The 20,141-nt window shown below is 36.7% G+C and overlaps 1 protein-coding gene across 1 annotated transcript; it reads right to left on the bottom strand.

Annotated features, from left to right (window-relative positions):
- Positions 1-5,444: 5,444 nt before the first annotated feature.
- ptges (prostaglandin E synthase) lies at positions 5,445-9,017 on the bottom strand. The gene is made up of 3 exons (XM_060863350.1): positions 8,847-9,017; positions 7,974-8,056; positions 5,445-5,695 (listed from the first exon to the last, which is right to left on the bottom strand). Exons 1-3 carry the CDS (start codon positions 9,000-9,002, stop codon positions 5,446-5,448), a joined length of 489 nt encoding a protein of 162 aa, XP_060719333.1. The 5' UTR covers positions 9,003-9,017; the 3' UTR covers position 5,445.
- Between the last annotated feature and the right edge of the window lie 11,124 nt (positions 9,018-20,141).

Raw genomic sequence — 20,141 nt, 5'->3', positions numbered from 1 at the left:
TCCATTTTAACATACTGTGTATTAACATACTGTGCAAGCAAGCTGTGTGCTTGGTTCTAAGGCTGTGAAGAAACCTGTGTGGTTTCACTCTTATGTTATCTTGATCTTATGAAGCTTTATGATGATTCAATCAGTTTGTAATATTTTTCAGGTTTGCCGAACTGTTGAATTAGAGCTATGAGATCTTGGCATGATGCTGATGTGAAGTTGATTTTTATACAATATATACTGTATATAAGATGAAATATATACATGAACTAGAATAACAAGCCATCTAGTGTCATGAAAAATATTTTCCTCCTCTTGAAGTTCTCTAATTCATTTGAACTCATTTTCTACCACTTATCCGAACTATCTCGGGCCACGGGGAGCCTGTGCCTATCTCAGGCGTCATCGGGCATCAAGGCTTCTACATATTTATTACATGAAATAGTTTCAAATCCTCATGAGGAAACAAATTAGTTTTCAAATTATTACTTTATTCATTGAAGACAAAATGAGGCACCCACTATATCACCCATGTGAAAAAGAAATTGCCCCTAAACGTAACTGTTTGTACCAGCTGTAGTAGTAGTAGTAGTAACTTCAGTTCAATGCTCCTAATAAAGGTGGATCAGAATCGCTTCTTGTTTGAAGAATCGTCAGCTACAGTGGAGGTGTTATGTGTTATAACCAAATAGCTTCATGAGATTTCAGGGATAGCTTTGTTGAGCTATTCATATGTGGACTTGCTCTTGTGTGCCTGATTGTTGTCTTACTGCATAACCCAATTACACTTAAGCTTCAGATCATGGTTTAGTGACCAGACATTCCTCAGTAGGAATTTCTGGTAAAGAGAATATGAGAATCCTGTCTGAAGGGTTCTTTTGTGATTTCTGAATGAGTCAATGATGCAAGCCTGTTTACATATCACATTAAAGGTTTGGGAAAAATCGGATTTCTGGGGCACGATTTTAGAAATATTTTTTTTTCTCTTTTTTTTTTCATTTTAAAAGGGGACTTTTATTATTATTATTTTGGCATGCTAAATTAAAATTCCTATTCCAAATTTAGAAAAAGACCAAAATTATTTAAAACATTCTAGCATTTAATCAGAGTCCTGAGATGAGCACAAGAAAGTCTTTATGATTAGTTTTTTAGTATAAATCTACAGTATGTATGTGAGATTATCCACTAAAGAAAGGGGAATATTGGGCAACAGTATTTACCCAGGTTCTTTATGTTTATTGATAAAACACCAGACTCTCTATTGGAAGATTTACGTCTTCCAAAAACTTCCTTAGGCGATATGAGGAAGAAATTTTGAGAGAAACAGACTCAAACAGCAACACATCCTCATCTGGGTGACATCAGAGAGTGTAATTATAAATCATTTCCTTCCTAGAACCTTATACAGTATAGCCAAGTGCAGTTGTGTAACCAAGAGCTTTTGTGCAACCTTTAAGTGACATTCAAAAGAATCAGCATCATTTCTGAATTCATTATGGTTAAACAATTCCTTGCTACACAAACCATAAAATGTTCAATGACTGAGACCCGAGTGCAAACCCATCACTACACTTGTACCCTCAAGCTGTGGTCACGTAAGCAGCATTATCCTTATTATCTATCATCACCTGTACAACTCCTCTTTGTCTTTTTAAACTCTGCTCTCTCTATCCTCAGGTTATTTCACTGTAAAGTCACATGACTTTCATGATAGTACAGTTAAAACTTTAAATTACAGAACAACCAGAAAGGAGGGTATTTACAAAAACACATATATTTATACATGTGGAGGTATAATTCTAGACCTCATGCAGCTTTAATTCCAACCCTGCAATGAAAAAAAATTTATAATTCATATAACAGATGTCTGTCACATTAACGGTAAGAGAAGAGATCGAGTCACATTCATATTCTAACCTAAACTAAACTAGTTTTTTAATATACCAGCAATTTCTAGAAATTTATCCAGTGAGACCATCAGCAACAGCAGTACTATGTGAGACTGAAGGATCACTCAAAGCTCTTCTTATATCAGTACACTGAAACTTAACAGTTTTAAATGTTGCTTTTTGGGACCTTACTGTTTACCTGATGAGAATCACATTTACATGATGTACATCATCGTATTTCTACACTCCTAGTAAAGTCCATCCATCTGCTCTCTACACCACATTTATCCTTCTGGGCCTCGGGAAACCTGGAGCCCATCAATGGAGACTCGTGGCACGAGGCCGGGTACACCCTGGACAAGGAGCTAGTCTGTTGCAGGCCACAATCATACACACACACCCATTCACACCCTCTAGTAAACTGCTCTGCAAAACTGGTTTGATTGAAATCTGTGAAAGGAATCTCAGTCAGTATTTTATTTTAAGATGTAAATTCAGATCATACAAAAAAAAAGTATAGTGGAAGGAAGAGGAATATGTAGGAGCAGGGGGCATTTTTTGCCACATGCCACATGTCTGTTATTTAAACCTTTGGGTCCTGCTCTGTCTTTTCTGCTCCATAAAGAATGGCCCAATGTCCTTTGTCTGGCCCAATGTCTGAAAGGTGTTTCCTTTTGTGTGTAAAGCACCACACTGGACAAATAAAGACTCTATTCTCTTCCAGATGAACCTTGCACGGTATACGGGTATACTGACACACCCCTAGATGAGAACCAGGCCAAAGGGTTCTTCAGTGTCATTCTGAGCAAGAATTAAAGCATTTGTCTCAGCCACCGTAAAAGACGCTATAACAGACATTTTTGTTTCTTGTCATTCCTTTATCATTCTTTGATAAATCCCTTTCTTTTGAAGTATAAAATTTCAACGCAAAAACACTAATGCATTTAATGACACGTTTAACTAACAGCCTTTAGTTCCACGAACGTGAAATACCACAAACATGTGCTGACACATACACACAGCAGCAGCTCTGAGCTCAGAGGCATGCCAGTGCACACTCTTTGCCAATATGTCATTAATTTTTACATGCAAGTCTATACCCACATATGTGCTTCCTTCCTTATATATAGTGATTCTATCACTGGTGTGCCTACTTGATTTATTTTTTTATTTTTTTTTTTTTTTTGCTATGATGGTGTGATGATAAAGTTACAAGAAAGTGAATCTGAGCTTGTAAGCTAAATGAGAATTCTTCCACAATTAGGCTTACAGAATTTCTGGGGCTTATGTATGTATGTATTTATTTATTTATTTATTTATTTATTTATTTTTAGTGCACAAAAATGGCACAAAATTTATAGATGGACCGAAATGTAAACTGCATGATTAAAATGATTGTGCTTTATCAGCAGGGTATGAAAATCAGTGTGTTTTGTCACTTAATAGTGGAAATGAAAGCAACTTTTTATTGATGGAATGCTATCTTGATCTCTTCCCCACTCTATTTTGGCTCATGAATAACTGGAATGTTGGAATTCAGGATTTTTTTTAACGCCACGGGGTTGCTATTTTCACTCACAAACACTCACACACAAAGCATTCTGGATAATACCTTTATTAGACATACTTTTATATATATTCGGCAGCTGTGTCATACTTAGAGACATCAGACTATTTGAAAATATTTTAAATATACAAAATATATGCTTTAGATAAAGATCTAAATAATAATTTATTGTACAAATACACAGTAAAAAAAAACAGTACTAAAACACTATACATGATTATAATCATCAAGCATCTTTGACAAAGACATTGTTTAAATTAGCGCACGTTAAAGCTGCAATGTGTGATAGAAAATGAAAAACTACTAAACTGGGGAAAGGAGTTAATGTAAAAGACAGGTGGAATATAAAATCAGATAGCACACATTCATAATTACACTGTAAAAATGTAATCAGCAGTTCATTTGCTATTTGAAAAGACATTAGTATCATTAATAGAATTTTTTAGCTTTTAGAGCTTTTTTAGCTTTCAGATTTAGGGTATTTATGGTAATATGTTCGGTGATTACTACCTACAGTGGCCAAAACGTGTTAGCAAACCGGAATAAAGCCGACAGTAAAGCTGAAGATGCAACAACATTAACTTGTAATAGAAAGTTTAGGTCCTTATTAAACATCACATGCTTGCTGCTGATGATCTGAGTCTAGAGAGGATGTTTACACTGAGAGGAAATGTAAGCCTACATCTACTCATGCTTTTTTCTGCACTTGTTTTCATCAAATGCGTTCACAGATACGCTGTCACTTTGCCATGTGATTCGTATGAGCATGTGAAAACGGAAAGGCCTTGGTTATTCAGAAGAATGGAAAAAGTGCAGTTTTACCATGTGAGGTTTAAAAAGGACTCACCCTTTCCATTTGGAGATGTTGCGTTGCTGAATTTACTGTGTTGCTGTTTTACACTTATTTTGCACTGTAGGTTTTTTTTTGAAAAAAAGTAGGTCACGTCGATTAATCACAGGAAGACACCTGAAGCATTAAGAAAACTTATCTGCTTTATCAGGTTTCTCTGCTTTTTCCCACCACAGGGAAATGATGTGTTGCAACAAGGACAGCATTTTATATTTTTTCAGCAGATGAGCTAGCAAAGCTAGCAAATTAACTGAAACATAAATTAAACATTCCATGATGCTGTTTGTTTGTTGGAAAGAGCCTGAGGGAGTGAGAGAACATCTGGGAAAGCTTATTATAGTCTGCATTATAATAGTCTTATCTCTAGCAGAATTAATCTAAAACATTAAATTTTGCCTGTGTATATAACTGCCAGCTTCGCAAATTTGGCTAAACGAGCGAGTATTTTACATGTAGCTAGCTCACCTAAACAAACAACTAAACAAAAGCTAGCTAATAGACTACTAGTTAATATGTTCATCCTTTTAGAACATTGACTCAGATGCGTAAACATTATCTTAGGCAGTGCACAAGCATGGGTTTTGGTGGTGATCAGGTCATCTAGCACTTGCTAATTTCTATCACAATTACATAATGCAGCTTTAAACTGTAACAGACAAAGTAACCATGTTGCAATGAGTTCTACAATCTACAAGAAGGAACGCCTAAGCTAGTGTTTGTGTAAAAACATGTATTTAAAGCTACACTAGCTATAAAAGTCCCACACTGTGCAAGGCACTTTTAAAATGGTAACCAATCATTTAACTGAAAATCGTTTACAGAGTAGCCACTGCTTTGTAAACAGTCTGAAGAAACTTTCATGGCCACTAGTTTTAGGACACTGAGCCTTACTCAAATCTTCATTTGATTCCTGACACTCCAGCCTTCCAACAAATACAACAAAGTGAAATGAAAACAGACCTTTACCATCTTAACAGTTTCTCATAAAAGCATAGTGATCTACTTGGCTCATTGGCAAACTAATAATATAATTGTCCCACAAACAATATACTCAATGGAAGCATTATATTTAGTCCTCAAGCTATCAATAATTAAAATAGTAGCAACTTAATTAAAGAGTTCTGTCTGAGTTCTCAGAGCACCATACAACCTCATACAGAAAAGCCCACAGTGAGAAGTATCTGTATGGCCATTGAGACACAGGGAACTTGAGCAATGATGTAGGCTAATGAGCGTGTTGGTGCTTTTAGGGCAAATAGGTAGGCGACACTGTGCATCATCCGACCCAAGAAGAAGACCAGGAAGTGAACTTTTGCTATAAGCAGTGATGGTCCTGTCATGGAGTAGATGGCACCCAGAAAAATGAAGGGTAAGATATTTTCCATGGCGTTGAAATGAGCTCTGAAACACACAAATACACACACACCATAACTGTTAAAATGTGGAAGTGTTTCTGAAATTATCTGGCCCCTGATGAAGCATAAATATAAATTCCTTATGAGGTTTCTTTGACGATACATGCGTTGATGCATGCATTCTCAAGAAAGCCATAACATCTGTTTTAGATCATCTGGCTGAGTTACACATGATTCACTGTCTTGACATTATGCCCAGATTCTAAGGTGTCTACCAACAAAATCCAAACACTAACAAAACTTTTACTATGTCAGCCAGATTCACTCGTGTAGTCATTCCTCATGTGCAGTAAGTTCTTATAATCAGTGTCTGAAATGGATACATTTCTTCTTGCCCATAAAGAATTTGGCATCTACACCTGGAATTTCACAAAATTACACAATATGTGGAGCAACAGTAAGGATCAGAGCCACAAAATCCTGCATTACTCAACCAAGCCAAGTAATAATGTTTTCATTTGTAAACCATTTCCTCCCTCCAAATATTTTTCTTTTCAACTGTTTCATATCAGAAAAATGCCCATTATTCAGTTCCTTTAAAAACGGGACTCAGGTTGAAAATATCAGCACATTTTCTCACAATTTTATACTGTAAGATTTCTAGTCATCAAATCCTAGTCAATGTGGCTGGGTTCCACTACCTATGAAAAAGCTTTCCTTGTTTCATGTAGAGTTCAGCACAGAAGAAATAATATTGGCATCAGAGAAGACGGTCAGCCACAAAACAACACCCCTGAAGCAGAGAGAGAGTTAAGTGCCTTTCTCGAGTGCCCAATTGTGGCAGCTTGGTAGTGTTGGGGGTTGAAACCCTGACCTTTAACCCAGCACCTTAACCAATGAGCTATAAATATACGAATTTAAAGTGAAAATTAACTGAGGAATCAGCTGGAAATTCACAGGCAGAAACTTCATGCTTATTTTCTTACTAACGTATTTTATATGATGATATTTTAAGGCAAAACATTCTCTTATCTGCATAGAGTGTTCCATCATGCAGACCAAGAACTACATGGTTAGTTTCAACAGTAAGACCAAGAACTTTCAATCCGAGTCCCATGAGAATAACAGCTGGAAGATTTTCTATGGAGCAGCAGCTGGAACTTAACTGGCCTGTTATAATGCAGAGCACAATGGGAGTGGAATGTTTGTAAAAATACTGTTCTGTGATAACATTCTCAATCTGCTCCACTCCACTGCTTGTGTAGAAAGGAAAGAGACTGGGTTTGAAATGGACTTTACTTGGAACTGAGTCAAAAGAAACACTGGGCTTTGTTTAGGGAGGCAGTGCAAACTCATTTCTAATCTTTTATTTATCTTTTAGGTAATATTTCCATTTATGGTTCGACAGGAAGTGATCATACCCAGCTACATGATCAACAGAAATGATCTTTTCTGTAAATGCCGATTGTTCCTGTGCGTTCTGCTATTTTAAAGAAATCTTGGGAGGAAACTTAAATAGATAGGAGCAGTTTAAGTTTCTTTTCACGGCATCCCAAGTGAACAAGCAACCAAAATTGCTGTGGTTTATTAAATTGGTACATAAATAAGAAAAAGGGTGTTGAATTGACACTAATGAAAGTCTGTGTTTATTGCTAGACACCTCTATCAAGAGTATTTATCTATCAAAATCTTGCAGGAAATTAATTTGTGGCCACAATCTGAGTCTAACAGTCTCACAACTTTTTAATATATTTAATTTTAATGTATTAATCAGAGAAATATCATGAAGATCAATAAATGCTGAATAAATAGGCTGTAGAACGAACTCTCCAGCTGTAAAAAAAAACATTTTAGACTCCTGCATGGTTTATATTTCCTTTAAAAGTGCAAATGTTTTAGGGACATAGAAAATTGGCTTGAATTAGTTGATGCATAGATGCTTTTGCTTTGCTGTAATACATAAATATAATAGGAAGAAAAAAACGAGGAGCGTAAATGAACAAAAAATAGTTGTTTTTAAAAAGACCCCACCCACATTTCTGAGAAGGAGGCCTCTAGGTTAAAGAATTTAGAGCTGTGTCACAAAGTTAGAAAATATTCAGCCCAGAGGCTCAGATGGAAAGTGTTGCCAGATTGAGCAGATTAACTTCTACTGGCGCTGGACGATAGCATTGCTTTACTCTTGGTCTGTTAAGTTTCTAGTTTATTGTTAGACTGGTCAGCTGAACTGGAAGTGGAACCTACCATGATTAGATAAAATACCACATAACATAATCTCTGTTTTTCATTGCATCAACAGCAGATAAAGTTGTTTGCAGTCTTACCTCCGACAGCGCTCCACGTATGGGTCTGTGCGGAAGAATTGTGCTCCTCCATGGCGCTCTGCATCCTCTGGATTAGCAAATGCCTAGAGAAAAATATTAGACATCTAGCATTATGAAACAGAATGTAAGTGTATTGCAGCACTTGTGTCTAGTCTGAAGTTATCTTTATGTGACTGGGCTGGCATTAAAACATGTATTTCAACACTCAAAAATGAGTAATCCTATCTCAAACAACAACAAGATCCTTTTTAATACAAGTTTGTTTTTGCTGATATTGGCTGTATTTTTCTCTTAAATGACATGTTTATTTTAATCATTGAATAAAAAAATTAACAAAAACGTGGATAAATAGTATCCATGTCATTGGCACGAAGAAATGAAGGACATATTTTAAATAATAATATCCTTTCGGTATATAATAAGGCTAACATGTTTGTCCTTTCAAATTGTAAGAATTTTAAATGTTATGTATTACGTTATGTATTTGAAACATGTTAAGAAAATCACTTTTATATATATATGTTTAAAATATCATATATTATATTCATATAACATCATTTATATGTTTATAATATCAGTGGGATGAAATGTTTATCCCAGTCGTGGAATCAAACATAAGCCTTATTTTTGATATGAAATTAAGAGTTAATATTAGCAGGAAACAGTCCTGAAACATATATATACACACACAATAAATATATTTAATATATATATTATTATAGTATATATAGATTAACAGGAAAACATACATTTCACGTTACAGAGGTGTCCTTTACATCATACACTAAAACAGTACACTAAACAGGCTGCAAACATGTGGGGAAAAGTCTTTTTTCTATTGATCGCGAGTTGTGCTGGAGTCCATTTCGTTACCTTTTTCCGAAGCCTCACTTGTCCAGTGATGAAAGCAATGGTGTACATCTTCAGGATTAACAGTATGCTGTAAAACACAAAGCAGGAGAAGACCGAGTTTTCTAGCATGGCGTCCATTCCGTCCACACGCTCCGGTGCGCTGATCCTGAGGCGCATTGGACTCCACTGCGCTTTATATGTGTAGTATCAGACTTCAGACGCTCTGAGTCACACAAATCATGGCAAAACTTTCACTGACGAGCTTCCGCTTTCCCTCCCTCTTCTCTCCTTGTGATTTTTCCCTTTCCTTCTGCCTCTGTACTCTTCCTTATTTTAACAAGGATTACTCAGTTTCCACTTTTACGCAGCGTCACTGCCTCTCACTGCTGCTACTGCTGGAATCCCAGGATTGCACATAGTTGTGCTTTCTTGCCTAAAGCAAGCCTATATATATATATATATATATATATATATATATATATATATATATATATATATATATATACACATACATACATATGTATGTATATATGTGTATATATATATATATATATATATATATATATATATATATATATATATATATATATATATATATATATATGTATATATTCATCTTCTACCGCTTATCCGAACTACCTCGGGTCACAGGGAGCCTGTGCCTATCTCAGGCGTCATCGGGCATCAAGGCAGGATACACCCTGGACGGAGTGCCAACCCATCACAGGGCACACACACATACTCATTCACTCACGCAATCACACACTACGGACAATTTTCCAGATATGCCAATCAACCTACCATGCATGTCTTTGGACCAGGGGAGGAAACCGGAGTACCCGGAGGAAACCCTCGAGGCACGGGGAGAACACGCAAACTCCACACAAACAAGGTGGAGGCGGGAATCGAACCCCGACCCTGGAGGTGTGAGGCGAACGTGCTAACTGGCCATAAAACTTGGCCATGAATAGCAAGAACATTCACATCACTAAAAAGATATTCACTATGTACTAGAGATGAGCCGGATACTCGGTTGAAACGAGTATCCGGTACGGATAAAGCACTTCTGCCGAGTACGAGTATTATACGAGTAATACGAGTCAATATCTGTTTTATGATTATATGATATATGATTGTGTCAGCGTTCTGTGATAGGCTAGTCACAGCGCCCCTCCCCTACACACATACAGATGTATTGTGTTGCTGTGTCTCGCTTAGTGATGGGAAGTTCGGTTCTTTTCCGCGAACCGGTTCTTTCGGACAGTTCGATTTAATGAACCAGTTCAAAAATCCAGTTCACCAGTTCTTTTATGTCCTGACGTAATGACGTCATTCACAATGACGTAATGACGCAAATTCCATCATCCCGCTGCCGGCAGATATTAATACAATCAATTGAACACATTCGAAAAGTTCTTTGTAATCATAACTTTAGTTGAATGCGTTCCTTACATTTAAGTTTTGCAACTAAAACAACCCAGTACAGGCACTGATGTGCAAACGTGGATGTTTTACGTGTCTTAAAGATATAAAGTTAATAAACTAATCTTCATCAACTTACAAAAAGCGGCATATAAAAATACACACTAACCTGCACAACAGTCAATAGTAAAATTAACTGACATATATTGAGTGAACAGTTGTATGATTTTTTTTATAAAAATGTTTAATAGCCTACGACTAGTTACTATGCCTATCCCAATATGTATAATTTGCTCTGGTTCACGCATGCGCAGTATCAACAGCTAATCGGTTCTTAGTATGTCGGACGCGTCCGAAACAAACAGTTCTCAGTTCAGTGTACTGATGACTCGCTGTATCAGTTCAGTGATTCAAGCATGCGAAGTATCAACAGCTCATTGGTTCTCGGACGCGTCCGAAACAAACAGTTCTCAGTACAGTGTACTGATGATTCGCTGTATCTACTGTTTGAGATAGAATATAAGAATAAATTATAATGCAATGACCCAAATAACAAATACATTACTTAATGATTATTAATATATAATGTCTTTAAAGATGTGTATCTGAGCTCATCTATATTTGACACAAACTGTTTACTATTTGGTAAGAAAATTATCTGTACTGAGTCATGAATGAGAAACTCACTCACTCTCACTCATTTTCTACCGCTTTATCCGAATTACCTCGGGTCACGGGGAGCCTGTGCCTATCTCAGGCGTCATCGGGCATCAAGGCAGGATACACCCTGGATGGAGTGCCAACCCATCACAGGGCTCACACACACACTCTCATTCAATCACACACTACGGACAATTTTCCAGAGATGCCAATCAACCTACCATGCATGTCCGGAGTACCCGGAGGAAACCCCCGAGGCATGGGGAGAACATGCAAACTCCACACACACAAAGCGGAGGCGGGAGTCGAACCCCCAACCCTGGAGGAATGAGGCGAACGTGCTAACCACTAAGCCACCGTGCCCCCCATGAATGAGAAACAGTCATCATTAAATGAAGTAGGAAAGCAGACGCATTATTTGTACTCATTGTGATGGCAGTCATTAATATGCAATTAATTTAATATTCTAATACTAGTGAAAGTTGGATTAATTACAATTTCATAATTCAGATCAGGAAGTTTTTTTGGACACTTGATCTTCATGTTCATTCAGCAAGAAGAGCATTAGATTCCAGATCACATTCCAGATCGTTTCCAGTCTAATTCATTTCTACTCAGATACTTCCACTTCATCCTTGGCACACCACGACTTAATGGATCATGTTTTATTTACATGAGCATAATGTATACAACCTGTTCAAGCTGGACAGGAAACTTTAATGCTACAACATACAAAAACATTCTATAGAATTGACTGCTTCATCGTCTATGGCAAAAGCTTGGGGAAGTACCACATATGGGTGTTATGGTTATGTTGTCCACAAACTTTTGGCCATATAGTGTAGGTAAGGCTTAGGGTGTGTAATGCATATCACAGTTCAAAAAAAGCAATACAGCAGAGTAAGCTCATGTAGCAGTGAGCCATAGGGAACTGGCTTAAACCAGAGCAACATCTTCCTGCCTTTGCTCAACAGGGCAGAAAGTTTCCTGGAACATGAGAAATGTTGCAACATACTTATACTGTAGGCCCTATATACAAGACAGATCTTGTATGTCAATGTGTCCACTCATCTCCTCACAGACTTTAAAAGACTGAATCTTTAACAGGGTTTTATAAATTAGCACACTTCCGGTCTGTTAATGACTTTAAGCCTGATTTATTTATTAACAAAACTTTATATGGAATTCAAAAACACAATACAAACATAACTTATAGAAAATTGGTTATACAATATTTTTATCGTGCTGTAGAGGTCCTCTCGGGTCTAAAAAAATTTACCCGACCCGAAGTGACCCGAATCACTTTTTACCCGAACCCAACGTGCATAATTTTTTTTGTTTTTAAGAAAGACCCGACCCGAGACAAAAAAATTAGACCCGAGTCCGACCCGACCCGTTGGCAATTTTTTATAACCCGATTGGACCCGAATGTTGCATAACTAAAGTAACCGCTACAGCGTGGATTCATAACTGATTGACAGGTCACTACACGTTGCCAGCCACATGTCGCAAGCGGTCTTGACAAACAGAGAAGAGGTTGGAAAAGGACTCGAGTCGATGCACACATGCGAGATAAAGTAGTTCGGGTCTTTTCGGGTCCGTTCGGTAAAAACACATTGATTTTAAATTACCCGAGACACGATGCCGCTATTATTAGACCCGACCCGTGTCCGAGGCACACGTGAAACTTTTAGACCCGAACCCGCTCGGGTCTCGGGTCGGACCTCGGGTATTCGGATCTAAGTGGACCCGTGAAGACCTCTATCGTGCTGTATATTTTTTTTTATCCTGTTCTTTGATTTTTGACTTTCATGTTTTACCAGACACCAGTGTCATTAGTGTTTGATGAATAAAATTAAAGATAGTTATACTTAAGAAAATAAAATTGATCAATCAGGAAAATATCATAGCTTAAAGTCCTCAACAAAATTATTGCATTTTATTGCTGGGTAATCTTCCAGTAATGTAAAATTAATGTGCTTTAATAAGTTAATTATATTTAATAATGATTTGAAATACTGATGTGAATACTACATGAACACTAGTAACAAGAATAACAAGAATTCACAAATAAAGAAAGAAGAAAAATGTGCGATGTTTAATGTTCATGAACATTATACTGAAACAAATAAAATACGATGCATCATACTTAGAATATTTATGTGTGGTGTAGTATATAAGTGGTATATTTTTATGTAGTGTAAAGTGTAGTGTACAGTGTAGGATTATGTAGTATATTGTTATGTAGTGTAATGTAGTGTGAGGTGTAGTGTACAGTGTAGGGTTATGTAGTGTATTGTTATGTAGTGTAATGTAGTGTAGTGTAGGTGTAGTGTACAGTGTAGGGTTATGTAGTGTGCAGTGTAGTATACAATGTAGTGTACAGTGTAGGGTTATGTAGTGTATTGTTTTGTAGTGTGCAGTGTTGTGTGCAGTGTAGTGTGAAGTGTTGTGTGCGGTGTAGGTTATGTAGTGTAATGTAGTATGTATGTAATGTAGTGTAGTGCAGTGTAGTATATTGTGTTGTGTTGTAGTGAGTATTGTTTAGCATAGTGTTGTGTAGTTTAGTATACTGCAGTGTTATGTAGTGTAGTTTTCATCATGCTGTTTTTTGTTGTTGTTTTTTCAAGCTTGTTTCTTGATTTTTGACCTTTATATTTTACCAGACACCAGTGTCATTAGTGTTTGATGAATATAATTAAATATAATTAAGATTAATAAAGTAATATTCATCAATCAGCAAAGTATCATGGCCTAAAAACCTCAACAAAATTATTGTACATTATTGCTGGGTAATCTTCCAATAATGTAAAATTAATTTGGTTTAATAATCTAATGACATTTAATAATGGAGTACTGATGTGGATATTATATGAACACAAGTAAAGCTAACAAAAATTTACAAATAAAGAGAGAACAAAAATGTGGAATGTACAGTATGTTATACTGAAGCAAATAAAATCTGATGCATCGGGCATAGTGGAATTTATAGTGTACTGGAGTTTATTGTAATGTAGTGTGGTGTAGAATATAGTATTGTGTTATGTGGTACAGTGTAAAGTATCTATATGTATTGTTATATAATGTTTTGGACTGTGGTATTGTGTAGTGTGCAGTGTAGTGTAAGGTAGAGTATTGATATGTATTGTTATGTAATGTAGTGTATTTATATATATTGTTATTTAGCATAGTTTAGTGTGTAGTGTAATGTAATGTAGTGTATTATTATGTATTATGCAATTTTCATGTAGAGTGGTATTGTGTAGTAGGTAGTGTAGTGTATTGATATGTATTGTTACGCAGGGTAGTGTAGTGTAGTGTGAATGTAATGTAGTGTAGCGTATTGTTATGTATTGTGGTGTACTGAATATCATTTAGCATTGTGTAGTGTTATTAATTGTATTGCAGTGGGTGTAGTGTTGAGTGCAGAGTAATGTAGTGTGCAGTGTAGTGTAGTGTTTATGTAGTGTATCATTCTGTAGTGTAGTGTAATTTTTACGTAGCATAGCATTGTGTAGTGTGGTGTAGTGCAGTGTATTGTAGTGTAGTTTTAGGTCATAGAACCGTTAGAAGTAGTACAAGAACAAGCCCAGGCTTTTTGTCTACATTGTGTGTAAGGACTAAATTTGCCAATAATGTATTAAAGAGCTACAAAATTGTTCCAGAAGCAAAACAAATGTAAAATTTAAAAACTTTAGACATTCTTTTCTTCCAGTGGGAATTGATCCGTGGTTTCCATTCAATCTACGGAACTAGTGGCCTGAATGTTTTCTAAGCATTAACTCATTTGATCCTAAATAACTTGATTTAGTTATGGATCCAGGATCTATTCTGTGTCTAACAAATTGAAATGTTTTATCTAAATTGAATATATAGCAGTCCTCTGACCACAAGGTCTCCAGTAGTGACAACCATATTAATAAAGGACCTTTAACTCTGATGACAAAACCATTAAACACATACTGGTAAATTAGTAAACCATTAAGGGCCAATTATTTTGTGATATCAACCAATAAAACAACAAGAACCTAAATTATTTGTATAGATTTATAATTATCATTTTTAAACAATGCTTATTATTATTACTATTAATTAATTAATTAATTAATTAATTAATGTTGCTTGTTAAACCTGTAGTTTAGTATCTTTATAATATTTTTCCCTTATAATTAATTTTCTAATTATCAAACAGTATTACAGTATACAGCATGATGTGCTATGACATGACATAGTGCTGAAAAATGATGAGATGCTCTGGATAAGGGTGTCTGCAAAATCAGGGTTCCAACTCTTTTTCAGAGATCATTTTCCAGGACTTTTCCAGGACATTTCAAATTTAGCAAAAAAAAAAAACAAGGCTCACAGATTCACGGCCTAAAGTAATATGTTCTTCTCTCCAGAAGTCTTAAAAACAACGTACACTTTATGGCTATTACTTAACTATACTTTTAAAGACAATTTGTCATGTGAATGAAATTTCAACATTTATAAAATAAAAAGACCGCACATATTAATGCCCTTTCCTTTCTCAGGCCAATGCCGTTTTGCATGCTTTAGTTTGCTGTGCATTCCCCTTGCACATGATATTCAGATTAACAAGGTTAATATAACCTGCTTACCCGTCACCATTTGCTGAAAACATTCGAGCACTTAAACCATTCCTAGCACCTGAAACCGCCAACACAAGACAACGTCATCCGTCACAGCGAGATTAAACAGCATAACAAAAAACCCGTCAAAACTCAGTGTCCCTGAACAGAGCGCTTTCTGTTACTAACGTTAATTGTTTCGACCAGTTGTAAACTGTTCTTTAAATGATCAAGAACATTTAAAAATAATCATTTTCCAGGACAACAAGATTTTTTCCAGGACAATTTATGTTTTCTCTCATTTTCCATGTGTTTTCCAGGACTGGAACATTGGTCATTAATTTTCCAGGATTTCCAGGTTTTCCAGGACACGTGGGAACCCTGAAAATGCTGATAATGTAATAACATTTAGTACAATTTGAGACATCTGTGTCCTTAAAAACCATGTACATCGTCTAAGGGTGTTAGAATATAGTGCATAGTGTGTAAGACAGGTACCAAGAACTTATATAGCAAGTATATAACAAATATTGGTCATGGTACAGTACAAAGGGTAGAGGATTTGAGACCAGGTGCCCAGACACCATGATGCCATTCAATGCACTTTCCAGTGCACATTAACATTAGCAGTCGTCCATACCGAGGTAATCTGAGGAAGAGCTTGTACTTGTTGTTTCGTCACAGCAGTCCTCAGCATCAGAGAAAGATGAGGTGTAGTGTAAACCGGACAGTCTGTGGTAGTCCTGCTGAGGGACATTCGGAAAGGCAGACATTTCCATGGCTCTCGATCCAGCTTGTGAATCCGACATGCTGCACATGTCAATTAACTGAGTGCATATCGCACAGCCCATTGTTGCATTTTGCTTTCAGTGTTCAATCCAAAAAACCACACCTAGAGCTATACACAATATGGTGCTTCTCTCCTTGTTACCCATATAACACAGCTACAGCAGCAATTTTCCATACAATCAGGGAACTATATCCTGTAAACTCACCCACAAGCTCAGCTGAAAAAATGCTTATAGGCTACTGACACAGATGCAATGACTGCAAAACTACTGACTAACTCCAAAAGCCTAATGTGTTAATATATGAGGAAAGAAATGACAGCTCATATCAGACTCACTGAATGACCCTGGGACTTTCTCAGTGCGTGTAACAGGAAGACAGAATGCATTACTAATGTGTTTAGTTTAGCTTCCTGGCGAACCCTTGCCTCAAGGGAAGGACGACAATAATGTGGCACGCAAGACAAAAGATGGTGAGAAAGATAAAAAGAGGGAAGCCGGTGTTGCGTGTGTCTCGGCAGCATCTTGTGCAGGCGTGTCTGAAGAAGGCAGGTCAGAGGTCACAGGGTCACAACACACCATACCAGTTTGGCTGTACACTAAACAAAAGTCAAAAGCAAATAACTACATTCATGGACCTCCCTGAAGAGAACGTCATTTCACACCTTAAATTGATAAGAGATATAGGGCCAGCCCTCAGCTTTATTCTTATTATACCGCAGGTACGGGTATCCAAACAGCCTCTGAGATGCCAGCAATGTCCTCCTTTGTCCTCTAATCCTGGGTGTGTTTCGGACCCGTTCGAGTGGCTGCTGCTCAGACATGTTTTACTGAGCCTGACGGACACTCATGTTTCTGTCCTTCCTGTGAGGAGTGAAATGAGATGCTGAAATGAGCTTCAGGTGCCCAGGGTATTACAGATAATCTTATTTAAACAGCTACACCAACACTTAGAGGCATATAATACACATTAAAGCTTTTCTGACACAATGGCAATGGAGACACTAAATCTAGCCAAGCAGCATTAAAAGATTTGGTCAATTTCAAGGTGTGGTTTATAACAGATAATTAATGTAGAGCACTGCAGTATATTAATTAATTAGTATGCGAATGAAGAATTTTAATGGTTTGGACCTGCTCTCTGTACAGCCTCAAGACGTCTGCAAATATTTTAGGTGCGTTCATAATAATAATAATAAGAAGAAGAAGAAGAAGAAGAAGAAGAAGAAGAAGAAGAAGAAGAAGAAGAAGAAGAAGAAGAAGAAGAAGAAGAATGAATGAATGAATGAAATCATACTTGTAATCCAGAAAAAAAAAACTTTAAGTTTAATGAATAAACTTCACTAAACCTTCACTTTATCCTGGTCAGGGTCACAGTGAGTCTGGAGCCTATCCTGTAAACAGTGCATTGCAGGTCATGATGCTCACACTTAGAAACAATTTAATGTGGCCAGTCCATTTAACAGAATGTTTTAGAGGCTGGAAGAAACTGAAGAACCAGAGCATAAGGTCTGATGCTTAAGTCTGTAATTATCCACATCAGGCCTTTTCATGTCATTTACTTACTCAGACATTTGTCACCATGTTATATTACAACACAAGGTTTCATCACTTCAAATCGTCATCCAAACATAGTATTAGGTCATTGCACAGCTGATGTTTTATATCATATTCATCATTAACCGCTGACGAAAGAGTATAGGTTCATTAAGGATTCAAACACACCTCCTCTGACTGCTGTATATCTCAACACTGCTAATTCTACTGATCACATTTTGGAAACTTTTCTGTAATTCTGCTTATCTGAATAAAGGAACATAAAATAGTAAGGTTCAATGTAGTTATATTTGTTTAAAGGGATTTGAACACTTTTTAATACAAACTAAACAATAGCTTTGTGAAGTAACACATTCATTAACACGGGGATGTTAATTATGCATAATTAGATCAAATGCTGCCTCTCATGTCATTATAGCTATGACACATCCACAGTGTGATTTCAGTAAGCTAGGACACACCCTTGTTGTCAGAACGAGTCTGAAGTGCTTTCCTTTTGTCACATGCTAGTGTTTAATGCCAGAGGATGCCGCTATTGTCAAAGACAGACGTGAAATCCTTCTGCTGATGCTGCCCATTGTACTGATACTATTTTTGAAAAGAAGAAGAAATACGTGACTACTCACCTCTTTAGGAAGAAGAGGATCCTGTCTCCACAGCAAAGCTGATGATGCTGAAAAGCTTGTCTGTAATGCCATGCTCTCGTCTCCTGCTCTGTCTGTAAGTGCTTTTCTTCATCTGCATTCAGAGTGACATCAGGACTAACATGGCCTCCTACACACCTCCCCTGGGGTAGCCATGGACTTCACTTTAGCTCTACTGAATGGAAGGATTAAGATGGATGAGGGACAGATGATGGGGCTCAGCTGGGCCAGTCAGCATGTGATTAGAGGCAGACACCATTCGTTATACACTCTGTGAATTACGTACATTCAGTCTGATTGGTTCGAAGGTGTTCTTTATTATTTTATGCCAGATCTGAGTCCATGACAACTGCAATTTAAAGCTACATATTAAAGTGCACATTCTAGTCCACTAATGTACAGTTATGTGTTTCATCTGCACTGCATGTAGCTTTTGCAATTTATTACTATGCACCAATAAACCAAGACAAATTCCTTGTACATGTAAAGCCCCCAGCACTTGGCAGTAAAGGTGATTCTGTAAGACTGACATGGAGGAGGATGCCCAGTATAATAAACAATAATAAAAGCAAAACTGTATAAAGAAAACCATATACATATGTAGAGTAGGGAAAAAAAAGCATGATGAAATTCACAGCATTTTTTACAAACACGCTGACTTAATATTTAAGGAAGGAGTCTCCAGTGTCAGCACTTTGGAATAATCTTCAGGACAAAGAATGTTCCATTTTCTCATCAACAAGATTTTTATTGCTTTTTTTCCTTTATGCAGTTATCTAAACTGCCATTCGTGTGGCATGTCAAGAACTTCGGCTAATGTTTATATCAACCATCAGAATGAGAAAAAATCTGTGGCAGGGTTGTTGGTGTCAGATGCACTGGTTGAGTATTGGGACCTCATGGGGTTGGAACCTCATGGGATTTTCTCAACAGTATGTGAGCCGAGGTTCTGCAGCCTGAAACACTTTGTTGCTGAAAGAGATCAGAGAAGAATGAATAGAGTGGTCCGAGTTGACAGGAAGTCTAGAGTAACTCAATCAACCCATTACAGACCACAGTGAGCAGAAAAGCATAACAATGCATCATGTTTGCACGCGTTCCACTCTGTCAGGCAAGATTTCTGAACCTGGACATGTTGAAGCCACATGACTGGCTGATTTGATACCTGCATAAATGAGCAGGTTTTGCTATTAAAATGAAGGTGAGTGTTTGTGTGTAGGAATTTATTACATGAAACTTCCACATTGTTGACAAATAAAAGTGGGAGGCGTCATTGGTAATTAATACAAATCTAATCATTGGTGGTGTACAAGGAATAAACCATTTCGGGATGTGTTAAAAATGATCACCTTCTATGTGGTAACAGTAACTCTCTCACAATCACAGCACTCTATTTTCCTTTAAAAACAATTATTTAAATAAAAATAATTTCAATAATTATCCTTACCTAATGGTTTTAATCATTAATCGAAACATCACAATATTAAAATCCATCTTTTTCCTACGACATTACTACAAGCTGTAGATATGATGCATGAAGGCACTATATTTTATTATTCATTATTCTTATTACACATTTACATGTGAATGAGTTTAATATAGAAGATCAAACATGTTCACCATCAAAATTCAAATGAAGAAAAATTAACACAGTGA

The sequence above is a fragment of the Tachysurus vachellii genome, chromosome 26, assembly GCF_030014155.1.
Source record: "Tachysurus vachellii isolate PV-2020 chromosome 26, HZAU_Pvac_v1, whole genome shotgun sequence".
Lineage (NCBI taxonomy): Eukaryota > Metazoa > Chordata > Actinopteri > Siluriformes > Bagridae > Tachysurus > Tachysurus vachellii.
Note: the sequence above shows the minus strand (reverse complement) of the source record. Positions and strands in the feature narration are given on the sequence as shown.